The following is a 14301-nucleotide window of genomic DNA, read 5'->3' on the forward strand; positions in this document are numbered from 1 at the left end:
CACAGAATCAAGGATGACAAAAGGTAAACTCAAGGGCAGAAGAGTGTTCGTGAACACAAATGCTAAGTACAAGTAAATCTGCTTAAGACTTGCAAGGACAAGGAAAATTAGCAGGGCATTGAGGGAACAAGCCCTTCTACACCCAGGGCGACTTACTTCTGCAGGTCTTCTTGTCTGGATTCAGGGTAAAACCTTTTAGGCAGCGGCAGAAATAGGACTCATCTGTGTTAACACACTCGTGCTGGCATCCATGACGAGACGAGGCACAGTAGTCTATCTCTGGAGAGAAAGAAAAATCATAATAATGATGAACGAAACAATAAGTCAAACAGGAAAACCAAGGGATATTCAGTCTTCACTTTCCCTAAACAAATAAATTCCTGTAACCTCAAACACTCCTGCTATGAAGGGATCTCTCAATAAAGCTATTTCCATGTTTAGAGATACGGCCCCCCAGCGAGAACTTTCTCGGCATGTTACAAAATGTTTATGCAGCAAATGAATTTGTGAAAATGCTTTCCTTGTCCTGGTTCATGTAAGAGCCATTAAAATAGAAGAGTGTGATGGAGAATCTGTTTGTTGTATCAAAGGCTGGGAAGAGAGAGCTTACTTAGTTCAATGCTTTATGGAATTTATGCAATTAAAACAATGAAATCTTCCCAAAGCCTAACTCCAAACCACTTAAATCCCTCAAACACTGAGCCAAACAACAGGACACCAAGTCAGATCCTGGGAAAATGGAGTGAACAGCATAGATATTCGGATAGCAAAGTACTGTTCTCATTATTTCACTGGACTCCTCTTCGCTTAGATTTTTCTCAAGCCTTCCCAGTCGGAGAACATGATCTCTTGATTAATTCAAACCAAAACATCAAGAAAAAACAAGGTTACATGGAATTTTTTATAATGGGGTTTTAACTGTATAAGCATTCTTAGATAAGGAAAGTGGCTTCTATGGAAGGGTCTGATCAAAGTTTTTTGCTCTCATGGGAATTGGACCCACTGCTTAAAATTGCTCGAAATAGTTGGCCACTGATGGGGTCATAAAAGAAATATTTTTGTTGTGATGAAGATTTTTATTGCATTAAGGAATACGTGACCTAAGGATATCACTTTCATAATGAAACATTTGGTATAAATGAGCTTTCCCAGCCAGTACCATAGGAAACAAAATGAGTAAGAGAAAGGCACACAATATCCTTAAAAGGAAAAACATTGAGTGAATGCCAATTCTTCCCAATTTAAAGTCATGGCATGTTAAAGGGACAGAAGTGTATAATAAACTCATGTACATCGCACTCAGCTTCAAGAGAATCAATCTGTTTCTCCTATATTAGGATTCCATGTTACTTTGAAACAAACCCCAGATGTTCTATCATTTTGTCCATAGATACTTCATAACGTATCCTTAAAAGATTGGAACTCTTTATTTTTTTAAGATTTTATTTTTAAGTAATCTCTATACCCAATGTGGGGCTCAAACTCACAACCCTGAGATCAAGGGCCAGCCGGCCCTCAAAAAGACTGGAAGTTTTTTAAAAATATATCATAATCACATATGAGGTTATTTTTTTTTAAACTTTTAATTTGGAGACAATTTTAAATTTACAAGAAGGAGCAAACATAAAAATTCAAGGATATAAATACAAGAAACACCCATATACTCTATCCAGATTTACCTATTGTTAACATTCTACCCCATCTCCTTTATCATTTGCTCATCTTTCTGAACTCCTTGAGGTCAGTTACATACATCTTGGTCTTTTTTCATTCAATACACTGTGAGCTTCCTAAGGGAAGGGATATTCTCTTGCATCACCATAGTATAGTTATAAAATTCACAAATCTACATTAATATAATACTTTAATCTACCATCCATATTCTAGTCATATGAGTTATCTAATTGGGCTGTTTATAGTGTTTTTACTCTTCCATTAATAGGATCCAGTATAGGGTCAGAGATATATTTAGTTTTCATTTATGCTTAGCTTCCTTTAATCTAGAACCATGTGTCGAATGTGGCCATTTAAATCAAAATGGGTTAAAATTAAATTACATTGGGGGCACCTGGGTGGCTCAGTTAAGCATCAAACTCATGATTTTGGGGTCATGAGATCTAGCCCCTTTTTGGACTCTGTGTCTGCTTGTCCCTCCCCCTCTGCTCCTCACCTCCCCACAAGCGTGTGCACCGCACGCTCTCTCAAATAAACACAGGAATGAATAAATAAATAAATCTTTTTAGAAAATTAAATTAAAAACCCAGTTCCTCAGTCACACCAGCCACTTCTCAAGTATTCAATAGCCACAGTAGCTTCTGACGATTGTACTGGGTAGTGCACATACTGGACATTTGCTTCATGATAGTAAGTTCTTTTTTTTTTTTTTTTTCAGATTTTATTTGTTTATTTGACAGACAGAGATCACAGGTAGACGAAGAGGCAGGCAGAGAGAGAGAGAGAGGGAAACAGGCTCCCCGCTGAGCAGAGAGCCCGATGCGGGACTCAATCCCAGGACCCTGAGATCATGACCTGAGCCGAAGGCAGCGGCTTAACCCACTGAGCCACCCAGGCTCCCATGATAGTAAGTTCTATTCAGTGGTGATAGTCTAGAACATTCTTACAGGCTCTCTGGGTGTTATGACATGCATGGTTCTGAGTGATACAGTCTCCCCTACCTGTTTTGAGTTGTATTAAGAAACAACAGGCAAAAAGCACATATTTAGGATGAACAGCTTGATGAATTTTCGCAAATGTATGCTTCCACGAAACCACCACCACCATCGAGATAATGAACTTACACGTTCCTCTCTAAAGTTTTCCAGTGTCTCTAATTCATTCTTCTCCAAATCCTCTGGCCCCGTATAATCATTAATCTTTCAAAAGTTTCAGTTTTCAGAATTTTATTAAAATGGAGTATTCTTACTGTAGGTCTAGGTTCTTTTTTTTTTTTTTTTAAGAGTTTATTTGAGAGAAAGAGAGACAGAGCATGAGCAGGGGGGAGGGGCAAAGGCAGAGGGAATGGAACACGCAGACACCCTGCCTAGCAGGGAGTCTGATGCAGAGCTTGATCCCAGGACCCTGAGGTCATGACCTGAGTTGAAGGCAAACGCTTAACTGACTGAGCCACCCAGGTGCCCCCTGTCTAGATTCTTTCACTCATCATAATTATTTTAACATTCATCCATGTTCATGAATATCAGTAGCTGTTCATTTTTATAGTATTTCATTCCATGGATATACCACAGTTTATTTATCCATTTACCTAGTGTAGGGATTTGAGTTATTTCTAGTTTGGGGCTATCACAAATAAAGTAGCCAAGAACACTCATGTATATAGATCTTTACGTAGACATCGCTTTTATTTTTCTTGAGTCAACATCTATGAGGAGAATGGCTGGGTCATATGGTTGACATGTGCTTATTTCTTAAACATTCTCAACAGCACTTTATGAGAGTTCCAATTGCTCCACATCCTCACCAACACTTGGTCATGGTAGCCATTCTTTTAGGGTGGAGTAATTGTCTCACTGTGGCTTTATTTTGCAAAATAAACTCAACTAACACTGTTGCATATATTTTCATATGAGTATCTGCCATCTCTATATCCTCTTTAGAGAAGTATATGTTCAAATCTTTTGTCCATTTTTGTTGGGTTGGTTGTTCCCATTATTAAATGTCAAGAATTTTTTATATATTCTAAATATAAATTTTTGTTGGATATAACTTTTGCAAGTATTTCTTTTTCAGTCTATAGTTTGCCTTTTCATTTTAATAATGGTGTCTTTTGAAGAATAAGAGCTTTAATTTTAATGAAGTTCAAGTTATTCACTTTTAAATTTTTATCAATTGTACTTTTCGTGTCCTATTTAAGACACCTTTGCCTAACCCAGGGTCACTAAGATCTCCTGTTTTCTTCCAGAATTTTTATAGTTTTTATTCTTATATTTAAGTTTAAAATCCATTACAAGTTAATTTTTGTATGTGGTATGAGGTGAACTTGAAGTTACCTTTTTTTTTTCTTCTTTTTTTTTGCAATCCAATTGTTCCATTTGTGGAAGACATTATCCTTTCCCCCATTAACTGCCTTGGCATCTTTACTGAAAATCATTCCACCATATATGTGTAGGTCTATTTCTGGACTCTCTGCTGTCCCGTTGACCTGTATGTCCATCTTTACACCAATACCACACTGTCTTGATTACTGTTGTTTTTTTTTTTAAGATTTTATTTATTTATTTGACAGCAGAGATCACAAGCAGGCAGAGAGAGAGGAGGAAGCAGGCTCCCCGATGAGCAGAGAGCCTGATGTGGGGCTCGATCCCAGGACCTGAGATCATGACCTGAGCCAAAGGCAGAGGCTTAACCCACTGAGCCACCCAGGCGCCCCGATTACTGTTGCTTTTTAATTAGTATTATAAATCAGGCAGTTTAAGTTCTCCAATTTTGTGCATTGTTTTCAAAATTCATTTGACTTTTAATCCTTTGCATTTTCACATATGTTTATTTATTTATTTTTAAAGATTTTATTTATTTATTCAACAGAGATCATAAGTAGGCGGAGAGGTAGGCAGAAAGAGGGGAGGGAGGAAGCAAGATCCTACTGAGCAGAGAGCCCGATCCTGGGCTCGATCCCAGGACCCTGAAATCGTGACCTGAGCCGAAGGCAGAGGCTTAATACACTGAGCCACTCAGACACCCTTCACATATGTTTTAGAATGAGCTTGTCAGTTTCTTCTTCTTTTTATTTTTTTAAGATTTTATTTATTTATTTAATTGACAGAGAGAGAGAGAGAGAGAGAGAGACAGTGAGAGAGGGAAAACAAGCAGGGGGAATGGGAGAGGGAGAAGCAGGCTTCCCGCTGAGCAGGGAGCCTGATGTGGGGCTTGATCCCAAGAGTCTGGGATTATGACCAGAGCTGAAGGCAGACGCTTAACAACTGAGCCACCCAGGCGCCTCCAGCTTGTCAAATTCTGCAAAAAAGCATGGTATGATCATGATAAATATTGCTTTGGTGGGTAGATCACTTTGGAAAGAACAGGCAGTTAAATATTAAGTCTTCGGATCCATGAACACGATATATCTGTTTTGCTAAGTCTTCTTTAATTTCCCTTAGCGATGTTTTGTAGCTTTCAGTGTATAGATGTTTCACATTTTTGGTCAAATTTATCCATAGATAACTACATATTTTGATGCTATGGTAAATGATATTTTTTAATCTTAATTTTGATTTTCCATTAAAAAAATATAAAAAATAGTTGTGTTTTGCATATAGACCTTGGGTCCTACAACCTTGCTAAACTCTTAAAAGTTCTAGTAGCTTGTTTGGTAGATGCCACTGAATTTTCTACACAGATGATCATGTTGTCTGTTAATAAAGACGCTTTAATTCTTCCTTTCCAATCTACATTTCATTTCTTTCTTTCTTCCTTATTACAATGGCCAGAACCTATAATACAATGCTAAAAAGAGGTGGGGAAAATGGGTGTCCTGTTTTGTTTCTAATCCTGTAAGGAAACTTTCAGTCTTTCATCATGAAGTATGATGTTACCTGATGGTATCTCCACTGATGGACTTTATTAGATCGAGGCAGTTCTCATCATTCCTGGTTTGCATAGAGGTTTTTTTTTTTTTTTTTTTTGGAAAATTGTAACTGAATGTCAGGTCTTGTCCAATGTTCTTTCTGTATCTACTGAGTTGGGCTATATGGCTTCTGCTTTTTTTTGTATATTAATATTGTGAATTATACTGATCAAGGTTTGAATCTTAAACAAACCTTGAATTCCTGGGATAAATCTCACTTGGTTGTGATGTACTCTCCTTTTTATAGACTGTAGGATTTGATTTTTAAAAAATATTTAAAGAACTTTTACATGTATTTGATGAGGGATATTTGTGCGTAGTTTATTATTTTTCTGAGTTTTGTGTTGGGGTAATTCTGGCTTCACAGAATAAGTTGAAAAATGGTCCCTCTTCTTTGATTTTCTTGAAGCATTTGTGTAAAATTAGTATTAGTTCTTCTTCAAATGTTTGGTAGAATTCACCAGTTACGCTAACTAGTCCTAGGGATGGTTTATAATTTCTTTTAATAGATAGAGGCATTATTTACATGATCTATTTCTTCTTGAGTTAATTTTAATTTGAACAGACTTTTCATTAATCAAATAACAACACCAAAAACATATATATTTGTCAATTATCTCTACATATTACTATATAGTTTTATGAAAAAGGTAATTAGATACGATAATAAAGCAATGATAAAAAAATTTTCTCTTAGCAAGTTAGCAAAAAAGTTTTAAATCGCCTCCTTAAAACACTTAGAGAGGAGTATAAGTTGTTACAAACTTTTTGGAAAATAATTTTGCAATACAAATCAAAAGACTTAAAATTGGGGTGCCTGGGTGGCTCAGTCATTAAGTGCCTGCTTTTGGCTCAGCTCATGATCCCAGGGTCCTGGGATTGAGCCCCATATCAGGCTCCTTGTTCAGCAGGGATCCTGCTTCTCCCTCTCCCACTCGCCCTGCTTGTGTTCCCTCTCTTGCTGGGTCACACTCTGTCAAATAAACAAATAAAATCTTAAAAAAAACAAAAAACCTTAAAACTGTTAACAGTCTTTGACTCCATAAATTTCCTTTTATGCTTTATTTCTGGTCAAAAATGCAAAGACTCACATATGAGGATGTTTATCACAATACAATTTGAACAGCCAAATTGTTGAACAGTTTGTGATACATACTTACAATGGAACATCATGCAGAAATTAAAAATGTTTTTAGATGTTTTTGATAAAATTTAAATGACACGTGAAAATGCTCATAGTTTAATGTTATCCCATATGACCTCAACTCCATAAAAATATATGCATATGCCTTAAAAAAAACTGTAGAGAAACATAGCAAATCAGTATTTTTTTTTTTAAAGATTTTATTTATTTATTTGACAGAGAGAGATCACAAGTAGGCATAGAGGCAGGCAGAGAGGCGGGGGGGAAGCAGGCTCCCTGCTGAGCAGAGAGCCCGATGCGGGACTCGATCCCAGGACCCTGAGATCATGACCTGAGCCGAAGGCAGCGGCTTAACCCACTGAGCCACCCAGGCGCCCCGCAAATCAGTATTAACCATGGTTGTCTCTGGGTGATGAGAGTATAAGTCATTTTATTTGATATGATTTCATTTCTATATGATCCAGTTTTCTACAATAAGTATATATTACTTTTATAATCAAAAAAGGCATTAGAAATAAGTATACATGCTCTTAATTGTGAAATGAGTTGCCATGGAAAAGAGCATTAAAAAAATAGAAAAAAAGAACAGTGTGGGAAGTGCCCAGTAACAGAGAAAATAATAATCAGGGAAAATTGCTGGGGACATTATGTATAGCTTCTGATGTCTATATCCAAAACACAAAATATGGGCAACAAACAAAGCCAGTTTGGGTTTTTAGAATAGGGAAGTGACTATGACCTCAGTATCACTGGAATTTGGGGATTCAAAGATATGACTATGGAGAGCACAGGCTCTATGTTCCATGGACCATAACACAACATAGTTATGTCTCACTCTGTTGTCTGCTGTCCCTCAACATTACAAAGACTCACAGTGCCTGCCTCAGGGCCTTTGCACTGGTGCTATGTTACCCCTGCTTCAAAAGTCTCCTCTCCCTCCTCCTCTTCCTCACCTCTTTCAAGTCTTTGATCAAACGCCAGTTTCTTGTGAGCCCATCTGACTCCGCTCCAATAGAATGTCCATACGCACAGTGTTTTGGTCTGTTTTTCTTACCACAGCATGCTGTCTCCAGTAGTTTCTGGTTACATAGTAGGTGCTCAACAAACATTTGTTGAATGAATAATGGTGATCAGGATCACTCTTAATCAGTGTTACTCTTAGATGTGTAAACATTGCCCACTAAGAACCAACACGGGGTCACTAAGGATATAAGACACCCTTCTTCAGGCTTCTTTTTGCCAAGCTCCTTAAAAAGCCTCCCTCCATGAGGATCTCAGCTCAGCAGTTTACATCTTCTGGGTCCAGACACTCAGATGGTCACAGACCCAACCAATTATTCTTTCATCCGGCACACATTTCTCCATCTGGTCTATGGGGTACAGGGCTTTCGTCAGCAAATTGGCTGAATGTCTATGAAAGTATAGATAGTTCCTACCACATTTTCCATGCCTGACTAAATTATTCTGATATGACTCAGTTTTAGTGACCAAGAAAATACAAGAAGCTTAATTTGTTCTGTCAGTTTGAAAGTGCAAGGAAATAGTTATCAGCTTAGTTTAAGGAATCATGTCCTAAGAGTCAGAGCTGCACAGAGTGGAATGCACTGTGTGGGGTGTTGTGAGTATCCTGTCAGTAGGAGTATTCAAGTGCAGGCTGGATGATGGCATGGTGGAATGTTGTAGGACAGGTGGCTGGGCTAGAACTAGGTTGAACTTTAAGGCTGCCTCCAATGGAGAGTCACTGATGCACACAGGTCTCACAAAAGTGGCTTATTACAGTAGCTTAACCATGAGCTGGCCAGGAAACCCAAAGACTGATATATTTTACACAATCTGTATTTTATGTTGCTGACTCAGTATAAAATTACTCCCTTTCTCCGTGTTTCACTTTTAGTGAAAAGTACAAATATTCATGTAGTACTTTCAAAGCATTCCTCTTTGAAAAAAAAGGATGGGAATGTCAACCAAGTTATCAGTGGAGTCTAAAACACAATGAGTATAATGCTCTCAAAGTCAGTAAATAATAAAATAACAAAATAACAAGTAGCAATGCATTATTATGTAAATTACAAATGTTTATAATTGCCTTAACTCATGAATTCCTGTCCAGTGGATGGAAGCCCTCTATCTTTCCCATGAAAAGACCCCGAACATCTGGAAATGTTCTCATGCCTGGCTCAGTAGTAATGGTTTCACATTAGACCTCAAAAGGTCTTACCATAATATGATCTAGCGATCTGAAAGCAGGGCTTGAACAGACACTGGAACATTCACGTTCATAGCAGCATTATTCCCTATAGTCCAAAAGTGGAAGCAAGCCAGGTGTCCAGTGACAGACGAATGGATAAACAGAGTGTGATGTCTACATATAATGGAATATTATTCAGCCTTAAAAAAGAAGGAAATTCCAACACAGGCTACAACATGGAAGGGTGAATCTTGGAGACATGATACTAAGTGAAATAAGCCAGCCATAAAAGGACAAATGTTGCATGATTCCACTTACACCAGGACCTAGAGTCAGCATATTCATATGGACAGAAAGTAGAAGGGTGGTTGCCAGGGGCTGGGGGCTGAGGAGGGAATAGGGAGTTATTTAATAAGGAGGAGTTTTAGTTTGGGGAGATGAAAAGTTCGGGAGCTGGATGGTGGAGATGGTCGTACAACAAGGTGAATGTTCTCAATGCCACCGAACTATACACTTCAAAATGGTCACAGTGGTAAACCTATTACATATATTTGATTATAATGAAAAAAAGTCTTGCCAATATTTTGCAAATTAATGGTACTTGCATATTTCTACTCTTCTCCCCTCTACAAAATATTCAAGATAGCTTTGGATGGGTTGCTACAAGGTACAGGATTGATATAAAAAGTGCTTTTTTTTTTTTTTTAGTACTTATGTATTTTAAATTATTCAGGAACATAAAGCTCTATTATGTCTATTTTGGCTTAAACATAAATTGATGATGCTTGGTAAATCACATTGACATTCTCTTATTTCCAGACAATAATTACATACTTAGTGATTAGATGAAGCCCTCAGATATACTCTTGGTTAAAAATAGAGACGTTTAAGGGACTGAGTATCTTTTGTTTTATTTCATTTTCTGCAAGTTTATGAGAAGTGGAAAAATGTTTTAGAAGATCTCTCAACATCACAGCAGCAGCCAGGCCGACTTGGCTGGAAGCTGACATGATGCCTCATTAATTACTAACAGGTTGGCTGCCTAGATTCTGAATTTCTGCCCCCATCCTGTTTCTGTCTTTTTATCTGGCCCCTCTTTCACGGTTCTTGCTCTTGTCCCTCACAGATGTGGGGTGCTCCCAAGGCTCTCAGTTCTTCCTGCTGGATTTCACTTTATTTCCTGCTCTCGCAGCTTTCCAAGTAAGCCAGGGGGGCCCTTCCTCTCTCCAGTAACCTCCCCAGGTCTGGGTCTCACGCTGCTCCTGAGTATGGGAGGAAGAGGGTCCCTTTTCTAGGGGACACATGTCCCCAATGCTGCCTGCCCAGACTCCTATAAGTGCCTAACACTTCTCTCTGCCCATTCCTGGGTCTTGACTCTACCAGGGTTCAGAGGCAGCTGGACTGCTGGGCTCCGTGCCTAATTGGAGAGGCTCCCAACTGGACCAGTCCGTCCCCTGCCTCCCAGACAGACCTCTCCTCCCAGTGCCCCTGTGCTTCGGTGTCCACTGCCAGGGTCCCCTTGCTGGCATCATCCTGGGGCTTGTAACCCTCCACGTCCCAAGAGCTTCTGGGATAGGAGACATGCTGAGCCACAGGGTGGGGGTGACGGTGAGGCAGGAGGGAGACGGGATGGGATGTGTGTTTGCCTCCAAGTCTCATCCCAGTGGAAGCCTGGGGCCCGGTCTTGAATTTTTTATGCACGATTAAACTTAGCTCAGGCGTGTGGTATAAAATAAATACCGATTTAAAATCTTTGAAGGCAGTATCATCCCTTCAGAGAACTGGCTCAGCACCGGACAATTTGCCCAATGGTTTCTGCGGATGATTTCATCTAGTTTTCAAGACAACACTCTGAAGTGGGCAGGATTCTCATCCCTATCAGTTGAGGAAACTGAGGCGCAAATAACTCGCCCAAGCCCACCCAGCGAAAGAAGAGAATTCAATCTGAGGCTGAAGGCTGCCCCTTGGTGCCACACGGCCTCCTCTCTGGAGAAGAGAACGGACCTACCAGCCCAGCGACCACGTTCCCTGCCACGACCACAGCCCAGGCTGCTGGCTTATGGTTCCGAATGTTCAGAAGGGAAGGGAGACGAGAACAGAGGAGTCTTCGCCTTCATTCTCTTCTTCTTTCAATAAACTGCGTGGAGGTCCTGGGCCGGGCGTGGGCCTGAGACTGTCTGGTTCATATCTTTGCATTTCTTTCCTCCTCCAGGCCCCCACCCTGTCTCAGCCTTCTTCGCCTGGTCAATAAATGAAGGCTTTGCTTTCAAGACTCAGCCCAGATATGCTATCGTCCAGGAAGGACCTCGCCTTGCAGTTGGCCCATGGTTAGGACTCCAGAAATGGTGTGTTCTGACTGAAGGTGTCCCTTGCAATTTCATGCTCCAGCCCATCCTCCAGCTCCAGTGTTTGGAAGCTGCTGGTATTTAGGGATCGAGGGGCAAGTTCATATGTCAGGAGTTTTGTGGGGGATGATTTTTAAAATACTGTGCAAGTATATCCTGCTTTATATCGTCAATTTCTTTTAGAAAGGTTATGGGTAAAAGAACTTTTTATGAATTGAAATCCTATTTTCTCATTGATGTATGTTTCAGAGATGACTTATGCTAATCCGCTGTTGAACTTCATTTTTTAGGGGCACTGGGTAGCTCAGTCGGTTAAGTGTCTGCCTCTGGCTCAGGACATGATCCAGGGTCCTAGGATTGAGCCCCACATCGGACTCCCTGCTCAGCCAGAAGCCTGCTTCTACCTCTCCCTCTGCTGTTCCCCCTGCTTGTGCTCTCGCCTGCTCATTCTCTTTCTCAAAAAAAAATACATAAAATCTTTTTAAAAACGACCAAACTTCATTTTTTAAAAATGCTGGACCCTAATACTTTAAAACCAAGCTTCTCTCAGGTGAACCCCTCTACAGGACGATAATCCATACACAACCTCGGAAGTGCGCTGAACACCTTCACGCGTAAAAGAATGCTCTTGCAATCCTTTTGCAAAACATCTTTAATTTATAATTTTTTTATGGTCAGATTTCAGGAGCTCAAATTAATTCTGATTTGTGTATGTATAGTTAAAATTAAAGAGAACTAAATATGTCAAACAAAAGCATGAGCAATTCTCGGCAAACCGCCTTCTGGCCACCCCTCCCCCACCCCAAAGCAACCAAAATCAACTCCTTTCAACTCAGCGATTTCCCTGTACTCGTGTGGAATCGGAGCTGAACCCACAAGCCACAAGGCTTCAGTGAAAGTATTCCTTAAGCTCTGTTAATACTGATGGGCATGGCCTGGCTGAGCCAGCATGAAGTAAGATGGTCCAGTTGTCAGCACACTCAGCAAATGTTGGAAGAACATTCCCATAGGGGTCTCCAATAAAGGACAGATACCTCTGTCAAATGCCTTGAAGAGTGAGGTCGAGACAGAGTGGGCTAAAGTCCCAGGACAAGTGAAGATAGGCCTAACAAAGGAGGAATAGAGGCAGGTCTCAGACTCCCCAGCACATAATCTTGTCTTACAACATGCTTGGGAGAGGTCCCAGTGCCACAGTGCCCATAGCGAGGGCACCAAAAAATGCCGGTGGTGTTGCTGAATGACCATATTGTACATCTGAAACTGATATGACACTGTATATTAATGACACTGGGATTAAAATAAATGTAAGTAAATAAATAAAATGTGAGGTCCAAAAACAGTCCCCCAAAACACAGACACACAAACTTTTTTTTAATGTAACTTACTTGTGCAGGTTTTTCCATCTGGGTTAAGAGCAAATCCCTTAGGGCACCGGCAAAAGTAGGAGCCGTCTGCATTCACACACTCGTGTTCGCACCCGTGGTTCTCTGAGGCACAGTAGTCCACAGCTGTAAATATTCAAACACAGAGTTGAAGTAGAAACACAAACAGGAAAGCAAATAATTGGATGGAATGGAGATAGCAGCATACTTATACCACATATAAATGAAGATTAATATCTTTGCCCCCCCAAAGAGTATGGAGAAAAGAGGAATGAACCAAGGCTTCTCCCTTCCAATAGCCAAAAAATAATCAGGGATCTAGAACAGATAGTTTATAGCAGAAGACAGACTTAAGAACCCAGGACCAACTGTATTTAAATGTTAAAGAAATGCAAATCAGGGGCACCTGGGTGGCTCAGTCAGTTAAGCATCTGAGGTCTCAGGTCAAGATCCCAGAGTCCCAGGATAGAGTTGGGCTTTAGGATTCCTGCTCAGGGCGCCTGGGTGGCTCAGTGGGTTAAGCCGCTGCCTTCGGCTCAGGTCATGATCTCAGGGTCCTGGGATCGAGTCCCGCATCGGGCTCTCTGCTCAGCAGGGAGCCTGCTTCCATCTCTCTCTCTCTCTCTCTCACTCTCTCTGCCTGACTCTCCATCTACTTGTGATCTCTCTCTATCAAATAAATAAAATCTTTAAAAAAAAAAAAAAAAAAAAGATTCCTGCTCAGCAGGGCGTCTGCCTCTCCCTCTGACCCTCCTCCCTCTTGTCCTCTCTCTCTCTCACTCTCTTTCTCTACAAAAAAATAAAATCTTAAACAAAAAAAAGAAATGCAAGTCAAAACCATCACAAGGCTTACAATACTTACAACTATTAAATGGCACAAATAAAGACAGGACAAAACCCAAGAGTGGCAAGGTAGCCTGGAAAGAGAGTCAGAGCTATTCATGGTGGTGGCATCATAAATTGACAAAAGTCCTTTTGGAAGGACATTTGGCCATGTTCATTGTGGAAATGTGACCCAAAGAAATCATTAAGAAAAGGGGGAGATAAACTATATGAAATAAGCTATTTATAGCAGCATTATTTATGGTGACAAGAAAAATCTGGAAAATAAGATGAACATTTAATAATGGTAAATGCTTTAGTAAATTATGAGACGATGTTTTGTCCTAATTCTCATTAATTCTATAAATGTTTACTGAACACCTACCCCGGGCCTGGCCCTGTTTTAGGGGCAAAGGATAGAGCAAAAAAACAAAACAGACACCAATGCCAGTCATCATGGGGCTCACATTTGGATGATGGAGGTAGTGGTCAAAAAATAAAGTAAATATGTAAATCAGATCGTCTCGTAGGAGGTGGAGAGTATTCTGGGGAAAAGAAATAGAGCCTGTGGGTGGTGGGAAGGATGGTGGAAGTTAATAGAAGTGGCCAGGAGAGGCCTCGGGAGAAGGAGGCAGTGGGGTAGAGTCTTGAATGAGGAAAGAACAAAGCAGATAACTGGGAGGGAACAAGCACCGGGGCAAAAGGAACAGCAAGCACGAAGGTCACGAGGTGGGCATCTGCCTGGTGTACTGAAGGACCCGCAGGGAGCTCAAGGTGGCTGGAGCAGAGACAGGCGGGAGGTGAGGACAAGCGCATCGGGAAGCACTGAGGTCCACTGT

The 14301-nt window shown here is 40.4% G+C and overlaps 1 protein-coding gene across 5 annotated transcripts in view; it reads right to left on the bottom strand.

Moving 5' to 3' along the window:
• MATN2 (matrilin 2) overlaps positions 1-14301 on the bottom strand; it is a 134900-nt gene that overhangs the window by 37716 nt on the left and 82883 nt on the right. For all 5 annotated transcript variants that reach the window (XM_059165958.1, XM_059165959.1, XM_059165960.1 and 2 more), the window contains 2 exons: positions 12644-12766; positions 157-279 (listed from right to left, as the gene is read on the bottom strand). In XM_059165958.1, the coding sequence (XP_059021941.1) occupies positions 157-279; positions 12644-12766 (246 nt within the window). The remainder of the gene's footprint in view (positions 1-156; positions 280-12643; positions 12767-14301) is intronic.

The sequence above is a fragment of the Mustela lutreola genome, chromosome 3 (genome assembly GCF_030435805.1).
Source record: "Mustela lutreola isolate mMusLut2 chromosome 3, mMusLut2.pri, whole genome shotgun sequence".
Lineage (NCBI taxonomy): Eukaryota > Metazoa > Chordata > Mammalia > Carnivora > Mustelidae > Mustela > Mustela lutreola.